Source organism: Paroedura picta, chromosome 10, assembly GCF_049243985.1.
Source record: "Paroedura picta isolate Pp20150507F chromosome 10, Ppicta_v3.0, whole genome shotgun sequence".
NCBI classification, from domain to species: Eukaryota; Metazoa; Chordata; class Lepidosauria; order Squamata; family Gekkonidae; genus Paroedura; species Paroedura picta.
The window spans coordinates 85236373-85261655 of NC_135378.1; the positions used below are offsets into that span (position 1 = coordinate 85236373).

At 48.6% G+C, this 25283-nt stretch overlaps 2 protein-coding genes across 2 annotated transcripts in view; one reads left to right on the forward strand and one right to left on the reverse strand.

Annotated features, from left to right (window-relative positions):
- Positions 1 to 990: 990 nt before the first annotated feature.
- LOC143819508 (kyphoscoliosis peptidase-like) lies at positions 991 to 13662 on the forward strand. The gene is made up of 7 exons (XM_077301222.1): positions 991 to 1154; positions 1760 to 2443; positions 3955 to 4072; positions 5383 to 5500; positions 6299 to 6490; positions 9761 to 9951; positions 10893 to 13662. The coding sequence occupies exons 2-7, from the start codon at positions 1769 to 1771 to the stop codon at positions 12209 to 12211; spliced, it is 2613 nt and encodes an 870-aa protein (XP_077157337.1). The 5' UTR covers positions 991 to 1154; positions 1760 to 1768; the 3' UTR covers positions 12212 to 13662.
- A 1017-nt stretch (positions 13663 to 14679) lies between these two features.
- Positions 14680 to 25283, reverse strand: part of DNAAF9 (dynein axonemal assembly factor 9) — an 84927-nt gene continuing 74323 nt past the window's right edge. The window contains exons 35-37 of the mRNA XM_077301224.1: positions 24897 to 24962; positions 22259 to 22352; positions 14680 to 21450 (exon numbers count right to left, since the gene is read on the reverse strand). Coding sequence (XP_077157339.1) covers positions 21338 to 21450; positions 22259 to 22352; positions 24897 to 24962 — 273 coding nt within the window. The 3' untranslated portion in view covers positions 14680 to 21337. The remainder of the gene's footprint in view (positions 21451 to 22258; positions 22353 to 24896; positions 24963 to 25283) is intronic.

Consider the following 25283-nt stretch of genomic DNA (forward strand, 5'->3'; position numbering starts at 1 on the left):
TGGCCTCTTACAAAATCTGCACAGCCAATCAGTTCTCTAACAGTCAACGGGATTTGCAACAGGACTTCCTGTGTGAAATCTGCTTACAGGTGATTGCTACAGGCGAAGACCCATCAGCGGTAATAAAGTAGAAGAAAAATGTCTCAAGCGGGCGAGGGCCAAGTGATTTAACGTTCAAAACAATTTCAAAACGGATTCCCAGGTCTAGTCCGTTTTCGAGATCTTCCTCAGTGATATTCTCAAAATTGTAATAACTCAATCTTCTCTAATAGTGGTTTTATGATTTTTACGTAAGGGTCACTGCTGTAGAGGAATGACACCGTGGGATGTTAATATTTGGGATTGAACTACATAAACCAAGACATAAGAGTCTAAGTTATTTTCAACAATCATAAAAACGCGATTAGAGAAGATCTGAGTTATTACAATACTGAGAATATCACCGAGGAAGATCTCGAAAACGGACTAGACCCGGGAATCTGTTTTGAAATTGTTTTGAACATTAAATCACTTGGCCCTCGCCCGCTTGAGACTTTCTTCTTCTCCAAGGGATTTCTGGCATGCCTTAAACGGTCATCCTCCAGTGCCAGCGAAAGCAGACCCTCCCACCCACCCCAGTCCCGCAACAGACAGGCTTGCCAACCTCCAGGTGGGGCCGGGAGACCCCCTAGTCCCGTAGTCTGCGGACTACGAAGGTCATTGCTCTGGAGACAACGGCTGCTTTGGAGGGTGGGGCTTCTGGCATGATGCCCTACTACGGTCCTTCCCCCAACCCCCAGGCAGTTCCTGAGCCAGAGTTGGCCACCCCAGCAACGGAAAAGTTCAGCTCCTTCTCTGGCTCCTTCATTAGCCGTTGCACCTCTGAACGTCAGCACCTGATAACATTCAAAAAATAATCTGGCCTTTGGTGCTGCTATCAGTCCCCCTCCCCTTGGAGGGCTTGCTCAGTGGAAAGGCATATTTTTAGATCCCTTTGCTGCAAGATCAGAGCAGCCAAGGCCCCGGGGAGAAGCAAGCGCGGTACATAAGACGGGGCCAGCCAGGGTTCCCTGCTCTCCTCTGATGTGGGACGGCCCAGGCTGCACAGGAAGTACCAGGGAGACCAGGCCTTTTGAAGGTCCAGTGTGGGAAACCCACAAGCAGGGGACAGAGAGGTAAGGGGGGACAGTTCCTCTTTCGATGTGCTTTCACTATGACACCTGTCTGCACTTTCTCTGCTGTATGTGTTTAATCCATTTATACCCCACCTTTCACTCCAGAGGGTGGTGGAGTTCATTGGAAGTTTTTAGGAGGAGAGGAGATGAGCACCAGTCAAGAGGGCGTGATTTTTAAGTTCTCCGAGAAGGTGGGAGGGGGGCTGGACTAGATGGCCCTTGGGGGTCTTTTTCCAGCCCTGTGTGATTCCGATGCTGACATCACTTGTAATTCCAGGATATCCCCAAGCCTCACAGCATGGCTGAGCCTCTGGAAAACCAATGTGAGCAGAACTTTTCCTTTGTCTGGTCTTGAGGGTGTCCTGGTCTCCCTTGTCTTCTTGCAGCTCTCAAAGTGGGCTGCAGGAATTGTGGTCACTTTGGACGAAAGTCTGCTGTCTTCACCCCTAATTTGTTTCCACGGCAATGCAAATGTATTCAAGATCAGGAGGAGGTCGGGTTAACTAATTCTGTCTGTCAAAGACCAGAGTGTCAACTTAGCTGCCCATCAAGCTTTGGCTCCCTTCCCCCCCCCCCACCCAACAGTGATTTCTCTTCTTTCTCAGCTTGTAAGGATGAAACCGGACAGTAACCCGGTCAGAGTCTCCCACCAACCCTCCAAGAACATCCAACTGACCAACTCAACACCCTTCATTAGTTCATCAGCAAAAAATGCCCATTCTTTTAGCAGTTGCTCCAGTCGTACACAAGACTGGGACCAGCAGGCCAAAACGACACCATTCCAAGAAGACCCCAAGATGCTGACCGATGCTAGAGAGATTCAAATGATGGAGGTCCGTAATGATGACATTCTGCAGGCCGACAGCTCTTCTGCAGCTCTCAGTTCTTCATCTCCGATTAATCAAAGACTTCCAGGGCAGAACAGAAGGAATAAGAGACTGGGACTTGTTGGCCAGCAGCAGCCCAAGGAGACCTCTACTCAAACTAACAGGAGTGATCAGAAAGATTGTCCCCATAAAGACATATTCTTGTTTTGGGCCCAGAAAGCTGATGAAACCAGCATGGGGAACACAGAGTCCCTGGACTCCAAGAAACCTCCCAAGCAACCCCGACTGGTGAACACTTCTCCTTCTGGATCATCCAAAAAGAAGGTAGAAACATTAAAGTGTGGAGCTGAGTCTCCCAGTAGGAGCCCTGCCACAATTCAGAGAGTCACAAGGAAAGACCTTTTCCTGAACTCTGATGTCTTCAGGCAGCTCGACGCCCATGTCCTTCGTGTTGGTGAGCAGGTGAGTGGTCCTGGGGAACATCATCGAAATTCAGATTACCGATACTCCCAAGAGAAGCTTCAGCTAAAGCTGCCGCTTGTCTTCTGTTTAAAGGGCAATTGATTAAACAGGGGACCCCAAGGTGGTGGCCCAATGTTTATGGATGGTGGGCAGGTCCAAGGAGGGCTTTTGCCCAAAAAGATTTCTGAAAGCCATTGGAGATTTGATTGTGCAGAGTTTTAGAAACATTGCTTTGGCAGAAGCTGCCATCACAGGATGCGTGGGGGAAGGCACGTCACTGTGTGATTGAAGGCTAGTTGCAACAGCCATTTTGTGGCTTGCTCCGCCTCCTGGCAGCCATTTGTGGCTGGCTCCGCCTCCTGGGGCAGTCATTTTGTAGATGTGCTTCATCAGAATTCCAAAGGTGCCCAAAGGGTCATAAAAGATTGGGGACCCCCGGATTAAACTGTTAAACCCCAGAGAGGTAGGGTGAGGTCCTTGAAAATACACAGACACCAAGAAACTTATTTTAATGGATATTTTAAAAGGAGAAAGAATAGACACAGAAAAGAAAGGAACTACATATATCAAATCATAGTATTTGATTGCTTTAGGATGCTTTGGGTGCTTTAGGATGCTTAGGGCTGATCCTGCGTTGAGCAGGGGGTTGGACTAGATGGCCTGTATGACCCCTTCCAACTCTATGATTCTGTGATAGTCAGTAGATTATATAAAGTATTAAAGAAAAAGATAACCAACAAGCCAAAAAGTTCCCCCATCTCCTCCTCACCAAAATCTTGACAAATATTAACATTTAACAATAGTTAAAACTTAATACTTTTAAACTAATCTGCCATGCCATTAGATTATTGATTTTCATAATCACTATTTGTTCTGTATTAAACAAAAAAATTTCCTCATCAGGAAACATTCGGTTATGATTCATGATAAGAGGCAAAAGACATCAGAAGTTAAAATTGTGTCGGATCCAAAATGTATGTGATTAAATAGCATACCAAACAATATTAAAATGTAAATTGAGCTTGTAAAATATATGGATCATTTATGCATCAAGAGGGAAAAAAGAATCCTCAAAGGGTATTTGGGACTGGTTCAATAAACTGATGGAACACAGGACGATGGCAAAATTATGTATTTGATACACAACAAATAGCAAAAGAAAAAAGTGATCTTCAGACTGTGTAGGACAGAAAAGGCCAAACCCTATATTATATAAATATTCCCCGCATGACTCTTCCTCCAAGGGGTAGCCTATGGCGTACATGTTTCATTCATCTTTTCTTTTCCTCACAACAACCCTGTAAGGTAGGCCAAGACGGGAGCATGACTGGTGCCAAGTCAGCAGCTCCACATAGCCCCCGGTTGCCCTGGGTCAGTGACTTCAAACGCAAAGCAGAAAAACACAAATTGCTTTGGGGGGGGGTGGGGGCTGGAGAGGCAGGCAGAGAAAGGGCTGGGCGGTTTGCCTCTGTCGTCTTGCCTTCTGCCCACACCTGGCCTCTCTTTACCAGCTTCGATCCAAGCAGGAGGCCTCGTCCATCCAGACCCTCGTGCTCCTGCTCACGAGAACAGCCACAACCCCGCTGGAGAAGGTCCGTGCCATTTGGATGTGGCTGTGCCACAATATCGGTGAGTCTACTTCTATTATTGTTCCTTGGGAGAAGAAGCCAGGAGAGAGAGAGACAGGGAGAGAGACCTTGCGGGGATGGCCCAAGGTCACCCAGCAGGCCTCATACATCTCTAGGTTCCTTACATTTGCCCTCTCTGCCTCTCCCCAAAACAAACACCCAGTGAGGTAGGCAGGGCTGAGAGAGCTCTGAGAGAACTGCTCTGTGAACATTGGGTTGGGAAAGAGCTGGAGATTTGGACGTGGAATCTGGGGAGGGTGGGGCTTGAGGATGGTAGGGGTGTAACGCCAGAGTCCAAAGGAACCATTTACTCCAGGGGAACGGATCTTGACCATCTGGAAATCAATCGTAATAGCGGGAGATTACAGAACGAGAAGACCCGTCAGCCACTAAAAGAACCGGAGAAGGGGAAATGCTGATTTATTGAATTACAAGTTCAATAAATTCTTTTTTTCTTGGATGCTTTAGGATGCTTTGGGCTGATCCTGCGTTGAGCAGGGGGTTGGACTAGATGGCCTGTATGGACCCTTCCAACTCTATGATTCTATGATTCTTTATTAATTCACGGGGAGAGCCAGAACGAGGTCCGTATTTTCTCTTGTTTTCAGGGTAGTCACTTTTCCTCAGTGGCACCCAACATTATCAAACAAGAATTCATTCAAATAAATACTGTCAACAAATTACTGGTCTGGTCCCTACGTTGTTTGTAATCCCTCCGTAATCCTTTTACAATATGTCTTCCTGTTATATTTTACAACCGAAAATAAGGAGAAAAACAGGTTCAAACCTGTACGTGTGATATAAAGCAAATACACCCAAGTGTACACAAGAGAAGAATTACCTTTTCCGTCTCAATCTGACCATGGGTTCTGGTGGCAGATGAAGGATCCCAAATAGCAACCGGCTAGGAGTCATTTGGGCCCTCAAATGGTTTCAGAACCAGTCAGTTTAAATACATTTCACACAAGCTCTTCAACAAGTTCAAGGTGTAGCTTGTTCATCAGAACGCCAATACTGAGACCCAGCTGAAAGGAATCAAGTTAGATCACCAGCTTTCCCCCTTCTGTAGTTCCTCCTGGTGGTGGGCAGGCATATTTCTGACCCCATCTGGGATATCTGCAAATATTAGGGCAGGGGTAGTCAAACTGCGGCCCTCCAGATGTCCATGGACTACAATTCCCAGGAGCCCCTGCCAGCATTCGCTGTCAGGGGCTCCTGGGAATTGTAGTCCACGGACATCTGGAGGGCCGCAGTTTGACTACCCCTGTATTAGGGCTTAAAGCAGCTCTGTTTGGACTTCTTCTTGGACAGCCTATGATGTGGACGGCTTTCTAGGACTCTCAGAGAAGATCCACATCCCTGAACAAGTCGTCCAGACTGGGCGTGGCGTGTGCTCTGGATATGCTCATTTATGCTGCCAAATGTGCAGGTAGGTTGGCATTGAGTTCTCTGATGCCCCACCTTTCTCCCCGGCGGGCACCCAAAGCCCCTCACCTCCCTTTTATCCTGCCAACAACCCTGCAAGGTGAGCTAGGCTGCGTACCTGTGACCAGCTCCAGGTCACCCAGCAAGCTTCCGTGGGAGAGCCAGGATCTGAGCCTGGGCATCGAAATACTCTGACACTCTGACAACACTATGTGGCCATGACAGGGCTCAGACGTAACCGAACACTTCCTTCGTAGCAGAATGTTTGCTGGGGAGGGGCCGTGGCTCTGTGGAAGAGCCTCTGCTTGGCATACAGAAGGTCCCCGGTTCAAGGGAAGGCAGCTTCTTGTGTTCATAGAAGATCCCAACTTCAAATCGTGGCACCAAAAAGGTTTTGGGTCGCAGAGGGTGGGAAAGAACCTCCTCACTCTAAAAGCATGGAGGACCTAGAAAGTCCAAACAAGGGAAATGAACTGAAGCCTATAGAGGGAGATCACAATTTTAAAGAGACAATCCTAATATTTATTAATCTAGTTAAAAACCCGAGGCTTTTAGCATAGCTGCACAAAGCCCAGTGCTGCCAGTCTGAGGGACCACGCTGACCTTGATGGGCCGCCTCTTGGGTTCTCCTGCAACTTCAACTGCATTTCGTTCTTGCTGGGGCTTTCGAGGGCCTTTTGCCTCCACGCTTGGGGGGTCAGAGGCAAAGCGCCATGAGACCGTCATCTAGTCTCCTCCCGTGCCTTTCTCCTTGATGGTGATTGCTGCATTCCCTCCCCCCCCCCCTTGTGATCCTTTGCAGAGAAGCAGGTTTGACTTGCGTTGAGATTTCCGGGTACGGCCGAGGAGCCGGGTACCGCCAAGGGCGAAGCAGCCAGCAGAAGAAATCCAACCACATGTGGAATGCGGTGCAGTTGGAAGGCAGGTGGTTCCTCCTTGATGCCTGCTGGGGAGCCGGGCTTGTGGATGTGGAGAAGAGGCTCTTCATCCCCAGGTGAGGCCCTTCCCTCCGTTTCTGGGTCCGAGAGATAGAGGGGAAAACACCGATCCTTGACTGCCCTCATGTCACGGCCGAAACTCAAGCCTTTCATGTGTACACTTCAAGGCTCATGATGCTGCTTTGTTATTTCAGAAGTTTTGGGCCCGTCAGGGTCCCAGTCGCCTGGTTTTTCCCATCCCCTCCTGCCTGGTCCTTTTCACTGGAGATGCTGGGGATTGAACCGGGAATCTTCTGCATGCCAGGCAGTGGTTCTTCCACTGAGGCAGGGTCTAAGGTCAAGGTATTTCCCATCTCCTCCTGCCTGGTCCTTTTCACTGGAGAGGCCAGGGATTGAACCGGGAACCTTCTGCCTGCCAAGCAGAGGATCTGCCACTGAGCCAGGGTCTCAGGCCAAGGTCTTTCCCATGTCCTCCTGCCTGGTCCCTTGGACTGGCGGTGCTGGGGATTGAACCTGGGAGGCCCATAGGTTTTGTTGGCACTAGCTCGTTCTGGCCTCAACCAAATGCCTGGTGGAAAAGCACCATCTTGCCGGCCCTCCAGAATCGAGGCCGTTCCACCAGGGCCCGGGTTTCAGACAGCAGCTCGTTCCACCAGGTGGGGGCCACGGCTGAGAAGGCTCTGGCCCTTGTTGAGGCTAGGCGCCTGTCCCTCATATTAACAATGGACAATCTTAAGGTCCTTCTGGGGGCATGCTGGGAGAGGCAGTCCCTTGGATATGCAGGGCCTTAACCGCGTATGGCCTTAAAGGTTAAAGGATCACGGAAGTTGAGCCAGGTGGACTCTGTGGAACACTTGGAAGGGTGACCTCCAAGGAATACCAGAGCTGTGATGGGTAGTGGGGGCGGTGGCCAAACACTTCCAAATGTCTTTTGCCTGGCTTCCAGACAATTTTAGGATCTCCCACCCTCATTACACATTTCATACGATAAAGCCACTTTGATTGGGAGGTGAATTTTTTCCAGGCCAGACTGGCCAAGAATTCTGGTTTTTTTTGGGGGGGGGGGCAATCATGTGGGCATGGAGTTGGGGGGTCACTGTGGGTGGGCAGGTAGTTGTGGATTTCTTGCAACCTGCTGGGGGTTGGACTAGATGATCCTAGAGGTCCCTTCCAACTCCATGATTCTCTGATGCTATGAAACAGGGCTCCCCATGCTAGCAAATACTGGCAGATGCGAATTGCTATGGGTCACACCACCTGAGTCGGGCTTTTCTTTTTCGCTTCTCCGTCCTGCTGTCTTGTCATGAGATCTATGACTCACCCTCCACCGATATGATTAATCTCCTCCTCCCCAGCGGCTTTATTAGGGGGCTCGAGAGGTAATTACTCGCCCCTCCTCGGTCTTCGGCAAATAAAGACTGACGTCCGAAGTTATTAATCGTGTTCAATTATTTCCCATTAGATGCATAACGAACTTGTCACTTTCTGGCCAATACTCAAGAAAGAAACCAGAGTGCCATTTGTAGCGGCTAATCGTTTTACGTGGAACAGATTAGCTTAGCCGGCAGGCGTGACTTTTGATTGAGCCGGGGAGGGAAAGCGCAGAGTAGAGCAGAAGAAACCAGATGTGAGTTTGTGTGACCCACATAGACATTCAGATGGTCTGAAGCAGCAGAACCAAGTTTGAGTTTGCTTCTCCCCAGATCTTAAGCCAACAAATTAATTAAATAATTAAACAAATTTAATACTCCTGGTTCTCCATTCTCCTTCCCTCCCACTCCCTCCCTCTCTTTCCTTCCCCGTCCCTCCCCCTCACTCTCATCCTTCATCCCTCCCTCCCTCCTTAAACTTTCCATAAGCATTCTGCTGTTGTGGAATTAAGGATGTTGAGTGAGAAGGATAGAATCATAGAATCATAGAAGAGTTGGAAGGGGCCATACAGGCCATCTAGTCCAACCCCCTGCTCTATGCAGGATCAGCCCTAAGAGAAGAATTCATGGAGAACAAATCTATCAATGGCTGCTAGGCCATGAGGGGAACCTCCATATTCAGAGGCACTAAGCCTCTGAATCAGAGAGCCAGAAGGCAACACGGGGGGGAAGGCCTTGTGCCCTGTCACGGGCCATCTAAAGAACTGCTGGGAAGATCAGTCCCTGTGGGCATAATGCACGAAGGACGGCTTACAAGCCAAGTTAAAGAGTGCAATGTAATTTCATTTATTCATCACGTGGCATGCGTGTCCTGTAGACAGATGATCCTAGAACAGGGGTAGTCAAACTGCGGCCCTCCAGATGTCCATGGACTACAATTCCCAGGAGCCCCTGCCAGCGAATGCTGGCAGGGGCTCCTGGGAATTGTAGTCCATGGACATCTGGAGGGCCGCAGTTTGACTACCCCTGTCCTAGATTGTCTGGCAGCCAGGCAAGGGATGTTCAGAGGTTACTTACCACTGCCAGTGTAAGAATAATGTAAGAGATTTATTCTATATCCTGGATTCAAGTCCTGTGGCAAAGACCAACAAGATTTTGGAGGTTTTCCCTTTTGAGAGTCAAAACTCCCTTGGTCAGCTCTTGGATAGCAGGAACTCTGACTCTTGGAAGTTCATATCCCGGAAAACTTGTTGGGACTCTACGGTGCTGCTGGATTTTATTCTATTCTTCTATTCTAGTTCTTCTATTATGGACCAACTAGTAATTAAGCCCGCTGTATGCCGAATACAGCGGGCGCTAGAAACTGACCTTGGGGACCGCCGTCAGTCTGCTGTCTGCTGGGGACCGGCTCGGGCCGCGCCCGGGCCGCGCCCGCGGGCCGTGCCCGCGAGCCGCGCCCGCGCGCCGCGCCCGGGCCGCGCCCGCGCGCCGCGCCCGGGCCGCGCCCGCGCGCCCGCACATCGGGCCGCTTGCTGGCAGGGCCGCTGGTGGACTGTTTCTTCCTGGAACCTTGTTGGCCGGGAGCGGCTGCGAGGACGGCGGAGACCATTGTAAGTTGGGGGCGAGGGGGTGGTGCGCGGGGGCTGCGGCCTGCGTGGGTTCCCTCGGGCGTCAGGCCAGGAGCAACTGCAAGCCGCGCTGCGCGCGGCTCGCAGTTGCTGGGGCTGGGAATCAGAGGGAGCAATCGGCAGGCGCTTCGCGCCTGCCGATTGTTCCCTCCGATTGTCTGTCATGAGGAAGGGTCCAATCCGGACCCTTCCTCATCCCGGACACATCCCGCCCCAGAACGCCTTACTCTTTTATTTAGTCCGTGGCGCCCGTGGCGCCACGGGCGGTGTTCAGATATGGCTCCCCTCTGAGTCTACTCTCTGTCCCCTTTCCCCCCATCCTTCACAGGCATGAGGACTTTTTCTTTTTAACCGACCCAGAGCATTTCGTAGCGAGCCACTGGCCTGACCAGGCGGAATGGCAGCTGACCCAGCCTCCCGTCGCGCTGGAGGATTTTGAAAAGAGAGCTTTCAAAACGCCGGAGTTTTTCAAGCTTCTTCTGGCCTTCCTCTCTCCTGACCTCTTTGTGATTCAAACAGGTAAGCGTTGAGCTTGGGTGCCTATGAGAGGTTTGTGTTTCCCATTCACGGCTTTTATCTATATTTTTAATTTTGAAAAAGATAATACTATAAAAGGGACACAAAAGAAGTAGCATATTTGCAGAATGTCCTCTTATCTTGCGACTGCTGAGTGTACGTAGGAGCCTTTGATGAAAAACTTTGTCAAAAGCGGTGTTTATTTTATTTATTTATATTTCGATTTACAGTATTTTACAGCTATACAATTAACGTAAATGTTACTATATGTTCCGTGAAGATAAATTCGGGTGAATCGCCGTGTAGGTGTGCAAAAGGAGAACAGAGGTACCCTTAAGGCCAAGCAAGTCTTATTCAAGGTGTGAGCTTTCCTGTAAACTCATCTCTTCCACAATATTTCTGGTAAGGCCTTGGAGGAGGAGCTGGTCTCATGGCTTAAGTGCCACTCAGCACTTAACACCCAATCAGGGTGGCTGTCCCTCCCCTCAGTGCCTCCTCCTCCAACCGGCTTGCCTGTCTGTCCAGCGGCCAGCCAATCGCCTTCCATCCCCCACCCCTGACCACCCCCTCCTCCTTCCACTTCCCTCTGAGGCTGCAGATCCATTGGCAGGGGCTCATGGGAACTGTAGTCCATGGAGGGCCAGTTTGACTACCCCTGGGCTAGTCCATTCAGATCCCTGTTCCACCAAGAGCTTACAAGGCTGCCTTAGACAAATCAACAATCTCTCCTGCTTCCTCCTCCTTGTGGGAATCTTGGTGCTTATCAGGCCTATTGTCAGAGCTCCCAAGGATATGAAGAGCTCTTCAGGCGTGACGCGTCATGATTTCGAAGGCACAAAACAGGGTGTTAACTGGGGAAAGAATTATCTGGGTGCCCTGAAGTGGAACGAGGATTGACAATGAGGCCTCTCTTCCCCCCACCCCCTCCCTTTTTCTTCCGACAGACGGCGGGGAAGCAACCGTATCTTTGACCAGCGCCCGTTTGATGGATTTCACCTACCAGCTCTCCCGGCTTTGTCCAGGCGGCAGCGAAGAGGACGTGGGCACCAGCCACGGAATGCTGACCGTGTCGGAGACTAAGATGGTCCTGAAAGTCTTCCCGCCTGCCGAGGGGCTGTTTGAACTGAAGGTCTTTGCGCGTCCTTCCGGTTCTTCAGAACCGCCCGCCTGGGTTTGCTCCCATCAGATCCGGTGCTCGGAATCGAACGGCAAAGAGGAGCTGCCCGAAAACCCTTTCCCCTTCTGGGGCCTTCATCCCCGAGCCAAAGAGTTTGGGGTCGAGGGGTGCAACTGGGAAGAAGACTTGACCGTCGCTGCCACGGGGAGACTGAAATTAGGCTTGCGGACCAGCAGGCCTCTCTCGGCCACCTACGAATTGTTCCGCCGTGGGCTGGACCCCTCTCTGAGCCAGCGGTGTCTGGTGGCTCAAACGGAAGAGGAGACGCTCAGCTGCCACGTCCTTTGCCCTCGCTTCGGCTACTACAGACTCTCCGTGTTTCTCAAAGGCCTGGAGGAGGCCGAGATGAAGAATGCTGCCAACTTCCTCATTTGGTGCTCCGGCCCCATCAATGTCAACGAGCTCTTTCCTTCGGACCTGAGCATGCACTGCGGGCCGGGCACCAGCTCCAGACGAATGGGCCTCTCCTGTCCAAGCCACATCAACCCCATTATCAATACTAAACAGGGACGGTGCAACATCACGTTCCACACCCAGCCAGGCTTGGAAGTCACCGCCCTGCTGAGCAAGGACGGGAGAGCGAGCGGGCTCTACTCAATGGAGCGATACGTGCTGGTCGCCCACCTGGAGCACAAAGTAAGCGTCTCCGTACAGCTCCCCGAATCGGGTCTCTACAGAGTGAGCTTGTACGGAAGGAAAGCCGACGGGGAAGCGTTTGTTCACGTTTGCGATTATGTTGTCCGTTGCTTTGCCGGCCCACAGTGGTTCCCCTTCCCCAGGGTCTACAGCTTGTGGGCGAGGGGGTGTGTCCTTCTACAGCCTAGAACGGGAATCCTAGAAGAGGGGAGCAGGGTAAAATTCCGGGTCAAGATGCCGGAGGTACACAGCGCTCTCGTCATTGGTCATTCGAGGACTCCGCTGAAACTGGGCCGTAACAAAGTGTGGGAGGGAGAGGTTTTCACTGGACCCGCTGGGACGATGCTGAAGGTAGCGGTCAAATTGTCTCCCGAGTCCACGAGCATGGACGTCGTCCTCTCGTTTGACGTTGAGAGCAGGTCATCTGCACTGGGACACATTTCGGGGTGACACACTCTAGGGCTTTGGTGTAGTGGTTAGGAGTGCGGACTTCTAATCTGGCATGCCAGGTTCGATTCTGCACTTCCCCACATGCAGCCAGCTGGGTGACCTTGGGTTCGCCACGGCACTGATAAAACTGTTCTGACTGAGCAGGAATATCAGCGATCTCTCAGCCTCATTCACCCCACAGGGTGTCTGTTGTGGGGAGAGGAAAGGGAAGGCGACTGTAAGCCGCTTTGAGCCTCCTTCGGGTAGGGGAAAGCGGCATATAAGAACCAACTCTTCTTCTTCTTCTTTGCGAACTGGGGGAGCTTTGAAGCTTACCAACCCTGCCAATGCAGTTTCTGATCTGGATTTTGTGAGTCCTGAGCTGGGATGAATCCTGGACACTGGATCCTGTCTCCAGACTCAGAAGCATGGTTGTTTCTATCCCTTCCCATGCCTCAAATAAATAGTAGTTTTTGGCAGAGGGCTCGGAACGCCTTGCAAAATAAAGCGTGCATAGCTACAAGCGGGACATTGGAATGTTCTTCAGTGTCTCGTTTTGGTCCTTGCGGGATCTCAAAGACCTAGCAGGGACTTCCCGAGGGAGCCAAAGAAAGTTCCCCTTCCAGATTTGCATCGGAAACGGAGTGTTTTAGGAATGACTGATGAAATTAATAACATGTCTCAAATGGAAATTGAAATCTAAGCGCTTCCCCAATCAACATGCAATTGTCAAAATCTATTAGGGGGCTCTGTGCCTCTGCTGCTCAAAAAGCTCACTTAATTCTGAGAGAGAATGAGAAATGACAGTCTTGGTACGTCATGTGGAGAAGGTGAAAACACTCGCTTAGAACACCTTCATCACAAACATTCCTCAGGAAAATAATAACTGGGACGGGGAAACGCAAATTATGTTACTGAGTCATCCCGCTGAAGGGCCACGGGGGGTCTCTTGCTTCACGGTTCTGCCATTAAAGGCAAGAGACGGATTTAGAAGCGGATTCGGGTGGCTTGAAAAGGCAGCGGCAGAAACGGTGGTTCCGCCGACTGAAGGGGACCTGGCCCTATTTGAAATGCAAGGGATAAACAGGGGAGGTTGGCCATGGCCAACCGTGGACTTCCTTTGGTGGTCGCCCATCCAAATACTAACCAGACCCGACCCTCCTTAGCTTCCGAGGCTGGATGAGGACAGGCTACCTGGCCAGCCAAGGTCAGGGCAAAAGTCCTTGCTGGCCTGTGCATAGCAACCCTCTTCTTCCTCAGTGGTCTCCCCTTCGAAGGCTAATCACGGCCCGCCCCCCTTAGCTTCTAAGGCCTGATGAGATCACGCTGGTCTGAACCATCCAGGCGAGGGCAGTCCTGTTCCTCAAAAGTCTGCCGTGGGATGCTAAAACTTTGAAGACTAGCAGCATTCATTGCAATAGGAGGTTTGGAGAGTTGTTCACTTTTTCAGATACCCTTCCTCCACCCTGTATCTTAGGGAGATGTCACTTATGACAGGGGTAGTCAACCTGTGGTCCTCCAGATGTCCATGGACGACAATTCCCATGAGCCCCTGCCAGCATTCGCTGGCAGGGGCTCATGGGAATTGTCGTCCATGGACATCTGGAGGACCACAGGTTGACTACCCCTGACTTACGAAACCTTCTGTAGAAGTCATTGTTAGGCCAAGCTGGCCCAACCTCATCAGCAGCTAAGGTGGCTCGGCCCGGTTCGTACTTGGACAGGAAACCACCGAGCTGTTTTTTACTACTCTGCTTTTCACTATCCAAAGCGGCTTACAGTTTTATGGTTTTCCCTTCCTTTCCCCATCACAGACGTCCTGTGAGGTGGGTGAGAATGAGAAAGCTCAGAAAGAAGCACTCTGCGAGAACAGCCCTGTGAGAACTGGCTAGTTAGATGGCGCTTGGAAGGGGGAGGGGCTAAATATTTTTCTGCCAACGTAATCCATTTGCAATTTCCTTGTTGGTTTATAAACCCTCCATTTTATACTATGGGTTCCAGTGCCCTCAAGAGGTTTCCCACTTATGATGCCCTTTGTGAGTTGATGTCATAATTCAAAAGGATTTTCAGCAAAATATCCGGAAGAAGTTCCTGACAGTCAGAGCGGTTCCTCAGGGGAACAGGCTTCCTCGGGAGGTGGTGGGTCCCCCTTCCTTGGAAAGTTTAAAGCAGAGGCTAAAGAGCCACCTCACAGAACTGCTGATTCTATGAATTTACATACCTCACAGGGTGTCTGTCGTGGGGAGAGGAAGGGAAGGTGATTGGAAGCTGCTTTGAGCCTCCCTCCTGGTAAAGAAAAGCAGCATATAAGAACCAACTCTTCTTCTTGGAAGGTCTCCAATTGTGCGCAGTTCACTTCCGGCCTGAAACAATTTGGCACACACAAGGAGCTGATACATCCCATAAATCGCTGGCAGATCAAACACGGAAATGGGGACTCAAAACATGAGCAAAAGGGCGTTCACCTGTGCACACACAAGCAGGCCAAATTCAACGGATGGATATATAATTTATTGGGTTTTTTTTAGAATCGCATCCAGGTTACAAGTGTAAAAAAACAACAGTCACAAAACAGGTATAAACGTGTAAAACAATACAAAAATAAAGGGAAAAAGTACTTTCATATATTTACTGAATCCAGTAGGGTAATAAATACAAGTAAGCAAAAAGGCTTCAATCATGCATTTCAGTTTAACTGAAGTTACAGTAGAGTTTTTGTAAAAAATAACGCCTTTGACTGAACGTTGCAAGTATTAACGCTTTGAAAACTAGTATGAAGACAAAATTAATTTTGGCACCTGGTTAAAAACAAAAACAAAAAAAGATTATGCGAGCCTTTTGCAACGGCGTAAAGGACAAAGCAGTCTCTTACTAGTTTTCTGAGGTACATCTTTTAACCACCTAGAGTTAAGATTTAGCAACGCAGTTCTAACTCACAGTTTACATTTCCCCCCCCCCCCCCGATGCGTGTTACATTTTTTTTTCCCTTTCGAGAATGCCCGCTGGCATTCGAGAGCTTATCAGCTGTGCAAAATTCAGGAAAACAAAACAAGACGAAAATCTCGAGATAAATCGGAGGGAACGTGGAATTGTGCAATTCTCAAACCGTGCTACGGGCATCCGACCAGGGTTCGGCACTTCGGTATGAGAAGCACCCAACCCTGCATTTTCCTGGGACGCCATAAAGTTCAACTCGCTGCAGAAGATGCTGGCGCAAACCCCAATGACAGTCAACGGGGTCTGGGCCGTCCCAGGTATTCCTCTCCACTGGTGGAACTGGGAGGTACAGAGGACATGCAGAAGACACATGAACAAGCAGTCCAGAATGAACGTCGGTAACAACCAGTTCGACTTTTAGCAGATCTAACCAAAATGAACTTGACGATTCTGCAGGGGGGACCCCTCAGCTCAAGAGTCCCCCGCTTTAACACCTAGCTCTGCCTCAATTGCACGGTTTGGATGACAAGTGTCCCCTTCGCGACATTGGTCATCGCCCCTCCCCCCCCCTCCCCCCCAATATAACTTCAGTGACTTCTGACCACACTCATTCCCAGGTGATACGGAACCACGCAAGCTGCTAATGGGCAGGTCAGCAAGCAGAGAAACCCCTTGAGGACTTGTTTTCGCACGTGGCGCGGAAATTTTTTCGCACTGGGCGAGGAATTGCTTGAACTCGTCTTCCCTGTCGCCGACCCAGTGGAACAGCAGCCACGCAAAACAGCTTAATGGCACTTCTGATATTTGCAGTAGAAACGGTGCTCTGTTTTGTGAGTTTTACAGTAGCTTAATTTTTTTTTTCCTACCAAAACTAGACCTTTATCAGCAAGTATCCCGCTCTTGTGTAGAAAAAAAACTTAGGTTTCCCCCCAATATATATATATATATATATATATTTTAAAAGATGCCGGTTCCTTGAAGCAATTCCTAAATCAAGTCAGCAATTGCCAGCAAAATACCAGCAGGATCAAGTATTTCTCCACTTTCGTTTAAGTCCTCAAAGAGTTTTCGTTTTGTACAACAAAAATAATAATAATAATAATAATAATAAAAGACACAATAACTGAATCATTTTAACCATGTGTGCTAAATATTCTTCGCTAGGCTTAGAGTCCTTTCACCAAAATGGTTTTCTCCCTTCAAAAGAGGGCACAGATAATAGGAACCATGAGATCATCCACTTGTAGGATCTGCGCTAGGACCAAGGCACTGACAGGTCTCAAACTGGATCCCGTTCATCACAGTCTCAGGATTTTGGCTGTTTTACTTCCCCTGCCTAAATATTTTACTTTTTTTTTTTGTTTTTCTAAAAAAACAAACAAGAATCACAGTTATGCATTAAAAAGTTGAGGTAATCCGTAATTGTTTTGTCCATACCAAAGTATAGTATAGAAAATCTTAGTAGTACCAGTATGGTGAAAGGCCTTCATAGAATAACACGGTAACTGTACCCACGTAAGCATGCAGTGCGGCATAAGAATCTTCCTACCACGCCTCTCTTGTGAGGGTCTGCTAACTCTGGACTTCAGAACTGGCTCATCTGTGCGATCGAGGGTTGTTGTTTTTTTTTTCCTTGGGAGGGGAGTCATTTTCACCCCTCAATGTTTGGCCCCAACTCAACTTACTACCAAAGCGACCCATCAGGGACAAGATATTACATTTGGCATCAAATCTCAACTCTGCCCCGGTACCTTACCAGGCACGGCTGCTCTGGATCTTTTTGAACGGCCACCTCAGTTCCCTGTGCTTAGCTGTCCTTGTGCAGCAGCCCGAGACACAGGGCAGAGAGATTTCAGACGGTACTTCAGTGCTGAAGGGGAAAGACCCTCACCTAACGTCTATCCCCCCCATGGAAGAGGCTAAAGCGCCTACTGGACCACCGGTGCACCGCCACGCCAATTTCAACGCCGAGTCACGGGATTATCCAAGAGCCAAATGCTCAGATGTTTCCCCCGCGTACACAGATGCACAGATTGCATGCAGAGCTGGCTGCAAAATTTTTCAGTGGAAAATTTTCGGTCTGCTTTCCAGAATCCGCACAGATCGCCGTTCCTACGCCCGACGCTTCAGAGTTCAGCAGAGCCGAGCAAGCTACAATCTCGTCACCTATTTAATAAGAATTGCACTTAAAACCTATGTCGTTATCAAAGAAGAAGCTGAGACAAAGCACGGAAAGGGCGTTTGCTTCAGCTTCCGGATGCTGTACAGCAACACAACTTCTAGATATATGGCTTTTGCGCGTCTTTATAGACAACTTGCGCTAAGAAATAAGGCGCAATCCGGTTTTGGCTAAATCCAGCCGGCTAAGTAAAGTAGTGTTTGCCTTTCACACTCATTTCATCCCGCCCCCTCCCCCCAATATTTTAAGCACAAACCACAAGGAAATCAGTGCCTCACGAGGAGGGCAAAGTCCCTGTGGATCGTGCCCATGGCATTCTAATTATTTAACCCCTTTGGATACCTTCCGAGGTCAGGGTCTTAGTGTGGCCTCTGCAAGCCCAACGGGGCCCAATACGGGGTCTTCTTTGGGACCCCCACCCCAAGCCAGTGCTTGGCCAGCGCCAAGACTCTGCCACCTACAAAGGCACCCCTCGAATTTTCACATTTTACTAGCTAGGCTGACTTCGCTTTTATGCCCCGACCGCACCTTTTGAAATTAATTGCTAGCTACATATAATTCTACCAGGCACTATCAGTATATTTTAAGAAGAGCTAAGGTACAATCATGCATAGATAAATCCACAATCCTGACGAGAGGATCTCCTGTTACCTGTAATTCGGGCATTACAACCACCCAAGGAAAGCTCAGAATATATTTCATTGCTAACGCTCGGCTTTCAGTCCTACGGGAATCCCTTTAATCCCAGCCTAGGCCTACGGAGTGCAACTGGGACTTAAGAGGCTGGCAAACTCGGGGGGAGGGTTTTCCGCATAAGCGTCTTAGCCACTGAAACCTTTAAATCGTCCCGCTGAATAAAAAAGAGCTAGAAGCTCTTTTCCAAACAGGTGTCACCCACAAGCTCACAGCACTTGGCAAGAGACGCACCTTATGCCGGCCCGAGGGCTTCCTGTTGTTACCATCTACTTGGGAGTAGAGACACAGCACTTGTGCCAGAGAAAAGAGAAGTTCTTATCTTAATAAAGCATCACAGTTTGCGAAATTTCCAAGTTCAGCAAGAGAAATCGGTTCTTTTGGGTGGGGAGGAGGGAGAAGAGGGGGGGGGACCTCTTTTCTTTGAGCATCCTGTTCAATTATACCAAATGAAACATGGGCCGAGGCAGGCACATAGAGCAGGCATTCTCAATTGCAATTTTAGACACTAACATTTTTAGCCAAGAACTGTTAGAGAGTATATATTACTCCCTTTCTCGAACAGTCCCCAAAACAGCATGCTCTTTGAAAAAGACTCTTGAGAGTGCGTGTTCTCCCATTTCATGGTTTAGGAACACAAATCCAACTGCTGTGATAGAATACCTATTGAGATTACATGCTCTCCCTTTTCTTGCCTTAGGAACCTATCCAAACCACCATGCTGGCTTATGGTAACCTCCAAGACAGTATGGATTCCCTCATTTCCTGCCTTAAGAACACTCTTCCAAGACACCATGATGGCTAAAGACAACCCTCAAGAGAATCAGCGTTCCCCCATTTCTCGCTTTAGGAACGCTCTTCTGAGCCACCATGTTGGCTAAAGACAACTCTCAAGAGAATCAGCGTTCCCCCATTTCTCGCTTTAGGAACGCTTTTCTGAGCCACCATGTTGGCTAGACAACTCTCAAGAGAATCAGCATTCCCCCATTTCTCGCTTTAGGAACGCTCTTCTGAGCCACCATGTTGGCTAAAGACAACTCTCAAGAGAATCAGCATTCCCCCATTTCTCGCTTTAGGAACGCTCTTCTGAGCCACCATGTTGGCTAAAGACAACTCTCAAGAGAATCAGCATTCCCCCATTTCTCGCTTTAGGAACGCTCTTCTGAGCCACCATGTTGGCTAAAGACAACTCTCAAGAGAATCAGCATTCCCCCATTTCTCGCTTTAGGAACGCTCTTCTGAGCCACCATGTTGGCTAGACAACTCTCAAGAGAATCAGCATTCCCCCATTTCTCGCTTTAGGAACGCTCTTCTGAGCCACCATGTTGGCTAAAGACAACTCTCAAGAGAATCAGCATTCCCCCATTTCTCGCTTTAGGAACGCTCTTCTGAGCCACCATGTTGGCTAAAGACAACTCTCAAGAGAATCAGCATTCCCCCATTTCTCGCTTTAGGAATGCTCTTCTGAGCCACCATGTTGGCTAAAGACAACTCTCAAGAGAATCAGCATTCCCCCATTTCTCGCTTTAGGAACGCTCTTCTGAGCCACCATGTTGGCTAAAGACAACTCTCAAGAGAATCAGCATTCCCCCATTTCTCGCTTTAGGAACGCTCTTCTGAGCCACCATGTTGGCTAAAGACAACTCTCAAGAGAATCAGCATTCCCCCATTTCTCGCTTTAGGAACGCTCTTCTGAGCCACCATGTTGGCTAAAGACAACTCTCAAGAGAATCAGCATTCCCCCATTTCTCGCTTTAGGAACGCTCTTCTGAGCCACCATGTTGGCTAAAGAAACTCTCAAGAGAATCAGCGTTCCCCCATTTCTCGCTTTAGGAACGCTCTTCTGAGCCACCATGTTGGCTAAAGACAACTCTCAAGAGAATCAGCATTCCCCCATTTCTCGCTTTAGGAATGCTCTTGTGAGCCACCATGTTGGCTAAAGACAACTCTCAAGAGAATCAGCATTCCCCCATTTCTCGCTTTAGGAACGCTCTTCTGAGCCACCATGTTGGCTAGACAACTCTCAAGAGAATCAGCATTCCCCCATTTCTCGCTTTAGGAACGCTCTTCTGAGCCACCATGTTGGCTAAAGACAACTCTCAAGAGAATCAGCATTCCCCCATTTCTCGCTTTAGGAACGCTCTTCTGAGCCACCATGTTGGCTAAAGACAACTCTCAAGAGAATCAGCATTCCCCCATTTCTCGCTTTAGGAATGCTCTTGTGAGCCACCATGTTGGCTAAAGACAACTCTCAAGAGAATCAGCATTCCCCCATTTCTCGCTTTAGGAACGTTCCTGTGAGCCACCATGTTGGCTAAAGATGATTCTCAAGAGGGGTTTATGTTTCTCTGTTTCTTGCTTTACGAACACTTTACGAACTCTTCTGACATCTCTCAAGAGAATCAGCGTTCCCCCATTTCTCGCTTTAGGAACGCTCTTCTGAGCCACCATGTTGGCTAAAGAAAACCCCCAAGCGTGTCTATGTTCCCCCATTTCTCGCTTTAGGAACGCTCTTCTGAGCCACCATGTTGGCTAAAGAAAACCCCCAAGCGTGTCTATGTTCCCCCATTTCTCGCTTTAGGAACGCTCTTCTGAGCCACCATGTTGGCTAAAGAAAACCCCCAAGCGTGTCTATGTTCCCCCATTTCTCGCTTTAGGAACGCTCTTCTAAGCTACCACGTTGGCAAAGATGACTCTCTAGTCCGTATTCCACCATTTCTCGCTTTTGGAATGCTCTTCTAAATCACCATATTGGCTAAAGATGACTATCAAGAGAGTCTATGTTCCCCCATTTCTCGCTTTAGGAACACTCTTCTAAGCTACCATGTTGGCTAAAGATGTCTCTCAAGAGGGTACATGTTTTCCATCTCTCACTTGAGGAACACACTTCTAAACCACCATGCTACATAGGAGCTCTGAACAGAGTTACTTCGCTCCCCGCATGCAGACAAACAAGAGCATAGTCCTGGCTGCTCTCCCCATATAGGGATGCAACAAGGCATAATCTGGCAAGGACTTACGCAGGACTTACGATTCTGCAAGTTACTAAACCAAAGCAAATATAACCGAAAACACATTTCCATCACTAGGCAAAGCAAGAATTTGCAGTTTCTGGAATTCATCAGTATGGAAATGCAGTAACACAGAAATGCTGCCGGAACAGTTGCTAGATAGCTTACAAAGGTTGACCTTACATGACTGGAGCTTACGTATTTATACAATTGGTTGGAAACTGGTGGTCTGCTTCTCCATATATATTTTTTAAAACTAGCAAATATGGAAGCATTTCTTGGTCATCCACCATTGGTCCAGAGTTCCTTCACGGACGGGTCATTCATTTAGGTCTTTTGCTCAAAAAGGTCATGATACTCCAGTTCCTCCAGCTCCCGGTTGTACTTCTCAATCTCACGGTTTGCCTCCTCCAAGTAGTCGTTCATGAATTGGTCCATCACTGACAAGAAACGGAATAAGGAAAAGAAAGGTGATCATGGTTGTGACTTCCCCAGTGACAAAACGGCGCAACTTCAACCAAGAAACTTTGGCTCGTCCACTCGATCTTGATATCGGGGTGGAAAATCTCCCTACCCCACATATTTAACATAGGGTCTGCAGGGAAATAGAAGCTCCATTGAAACAAAGGTAAAGGTCAGGAAAGCAGGTGTGGTCCAGACCCCAGGGGTTGGATTCATGGGTAATCTGCTTATTAACATAGCACCCCAAAACTTCAAAGGGGGGGGGCTTTATCTTGAATTAACACAGCAGAGCAGCCTGTGTACGCCACTCACATATAGCGATAAATCCCCCCCCCCAAGGTTTTGCTCCGCACCCACACACTTTTGGAAGACCTGCTTAATGTCTTCTGTGATGCTTCTGTGGCTGTCCTACCAATGGCCCATTTGGGCAACCTGGTTCTGCAGTCCTCCTTCTTCTCTATCCTGTACTTGGCATGTCTTCTGGCTTACCCAGGGTTGTTGTGCACCTTTAAATCCCCATACCTGGATTTCTGGGGGCTTCATTTGAACTTGGAGAGAGCAACCTCATCATTTAGGGGCTATCCTTTATATACTGGGACACCCTATCACTGCGCAAGGGGAGAGACGCTCACATGTGCAACCCCCCCCCCCTTCTTCAAGTGTGTCCCTGTAGGGGACCTCCCAGGTCAGCCAACGGCTGACCTGGGAGGTCCCCTACAGGGACACACTGGAAGGACGGACGCTTCCTGTGACTCCTGACATGGTGCAGAACGAAAGAAAGGATACATGGGTGATAATCCATCTTGTCCCCAAAGAAATTCACAAACTGAGTCCCATTGTAGAAGTAACCAGCTGGAAGTGGGTCCAAGTGGCGTTTCACCTGAATGCAGAGGGAAAAAATGCACTGCTTAACACTAAAGGTTCCTGATGCTCACGAAGTCATGTTTCAGGGCCTGAAGAAAAGAGGGAAAAGAGCTGTATTTGGAAATGCGGACTGGGAGCAGGGAGACCTGGATGAAGATCCCTCCTCGCCGTGAAACTGATTGGGCCGTTCATTCTCTCTTAGGTTAACTTACCCCCACAGGTCTATAGTGGGGATAAAGTAAGGTGGCTAGGGGGAAACCATGTATGACATTCTGAGAGCCTGGGAGAAAGGGAAGGATAAGAATTGCACTAAATAAACTGACAATAGTAGGGAAAATTGCCTGAATAGGGATAGTTCAATAACAGCCATAGGGACTAAAAATAACCTTCAAATTCAGAGGCAGACAACCTCTGAATCCCAGAGCCAGGAGGCAACCTCAGGGAAAGGCTTTGGCCTGTGGGTCCTGTTGTTGGACCTCCAGGGAAACCGGCTGACCACTGTGTGAGACGGGAGGCTGGACTGGATGGACCTCTGGTCTGATCCAGCAGGGCTGATGTTCATATTCCTGGAAGGACTTGGCCTCTCCGCCTTGTTACTTTTCAGAGGAAGTGGTTGGCCCCTGTGCAAGATGGGAGGCTGGACCCCTGGTCTGATCCAGCAGAGCTCTTCTGATGTTCTAGCTGCCCCAATCCTATCACAGACGTGACTGAAAGACACATGTCCTATTTTACTTGTCTCTCTATGGTTACAGGTTTCCCCTCCAAAAAACCAACACCTTTTTATTCAGGTACAGGAATACTGAACCCCCCAAAATACTGGGTTTCCCAATATTTCCAAAACATTGTATGGTATTCAGATTTAATATTTGGGAATGCTGGATTCTTTCAGTTCCATTATAGCCTATGGGGGCATAGAGTATAATGTCCCCATAGAGTATAATAGAGAATCCATCTGAGGATATCTGGTGTTCTGGGAGGGTTTTTCTTTTAGGTAGAAGCATCAAATTTGCAGCATAGTTACTGGTGCTTCACCTCAATAACCTCCCCAAGTTTGAAAAGGATTGGACTGGGGGGGGTCCAATTCTTTGAGCCCTTAAACAAGGTGCCCCCATCCTCCATTGTTTCCAATGCAGGTGGAAAAGGAAATTCAAACTTTAACAAGAACATGGGCCCTTTAAAATTTAAATCCCTTTTGCAAGCTATGGCAGGGACATAAGTAAACTCCGAAGGTACTTAAAGGGCTTGCAGTCCCTTTAAAGGCCTTCTCCAAGTGCAGAGTCCACTCTGAAGGCATTTAAAGTGACTGAGAGCCCCTTAAATGCAATCTAATTATGACTATCTGGAAACTGGGATGGGTGATTCGGTTCGGATAAGCCGAAAAGTACCCGAAACAAGGCCACAGGTCCAAAAAATCCTCAATATTTTCACATTTTTCGGGCCAGCCATTTCAGATAGCTGGAAAAATAGAAACGAAGAAAACATCCAGCTGAATTAACACCTACAAAATATTAAATTATTTTTCACGTATTTTTTCCAGTTCAGATTAGCTAAATACACACCCTTATTTGTTTCATTTTCCCCCTGGAATTCCAGAGTTTGTGAAGGGCCCTCCCTTGGTTCTAGGTGGTCGGGTTCAGCTGTGCCACCCCCAGCCCCAAACGGATCATATGCAGACGGGCAAGAACAATTCCCTTTGTTCTCGACATCCTTCTGTGTCAATGGAGCTCTCACAATGAATATAAATATTAAAACGTTAAAGCCATTATCTGCCTCTATCAGTTTAATTTTCATTCATTTGATCCAGACTTCAAGGTGGCTTGGGCTTTTTATTTTTAAATCAAAGGCTGTGATTTTTTTTCTGTGTGAAGGGGGTGAAATGGCTTTTATGAGAACTCCTTGAATACCAAATTTTAATAAAAGTGTGTGAGGAAATAATGAACAGCATTTAAAATAGAAACATTGAGGGAAAGGGGGGAATTGAAGGTAGAGAATCTCAGGGAGAGAATAGAGATTGCGAGCTGTACTCTTTTATGCTCCTTGACACGGAATTTGGGTTCTATATGGACCGAGCGTATGGGATTCTCCACCCTTTTTCATTTCAAAATCTCTTTTTTTGGCCCCTTCCATCAATCGGACTCAAGAAAGCCTCGCTGTGCAATCTGGAGGAGAGTGCCTAAACATAACAGGCAGCTAGGCTTCCAAAATTACTACCTTGTTCAAAATTATTTCCTTATTTACATGCAGAGTAACACAGTGAAGGCCCTTGTACTGTGGTGGCAACACCTGTAGGAATGTGATTTAAAAAACCCTGCCCATCCAATCAAATCTCCGATGGTCAATCAGAAACCCTGCCAGGCAGAGACCCACCCACTTTCCAAAACATCTGGCAGGTCAGCGGGCAACTGGCACCCAGGGGCACCTCCTTGGGGACCCCTGCATTAGGCCCACTCATGGATAAAGGAAAACAGCCTGCTCTTGTCCTGTCATTCGTCAGCTATGTCTACTCAGTAAAGAGAAGTGATTCTCCCGGCTGATCGCCCTCAAAGTGGCTTCTACTTACGTGAATATTCTTGATCTCCTGCAGAGTCAGCATGCCCCGGGTTTTCAGGGCTTTCCTCTGCGGCTTCTGTTTGGGGATGGAAACACCGCTTTTAGTGCAATGGAAATGACCCCACGGTACATTCAAGATAAAGATCCAGGACGGGGCAGAAAATCAAGAGAAACTGTGCATCACGTGCTCTGGGGAGAGGGGGGAGGGGGGAAGAAAGAGAAACTCTGCTGCCGACTGGCAGCCCCCCCATCATCGCTGACTGCATTGGTGCGGCGTATTTATTTATAACCCGCGGCGCTGCCAAAATAAATGTGAGTCACATTCCGGGTCTATTGCAAAGATAAAATAATTTCACAACGTCTCTCAAATTAGACATCTGGGTTGAGAAAGCCTGCC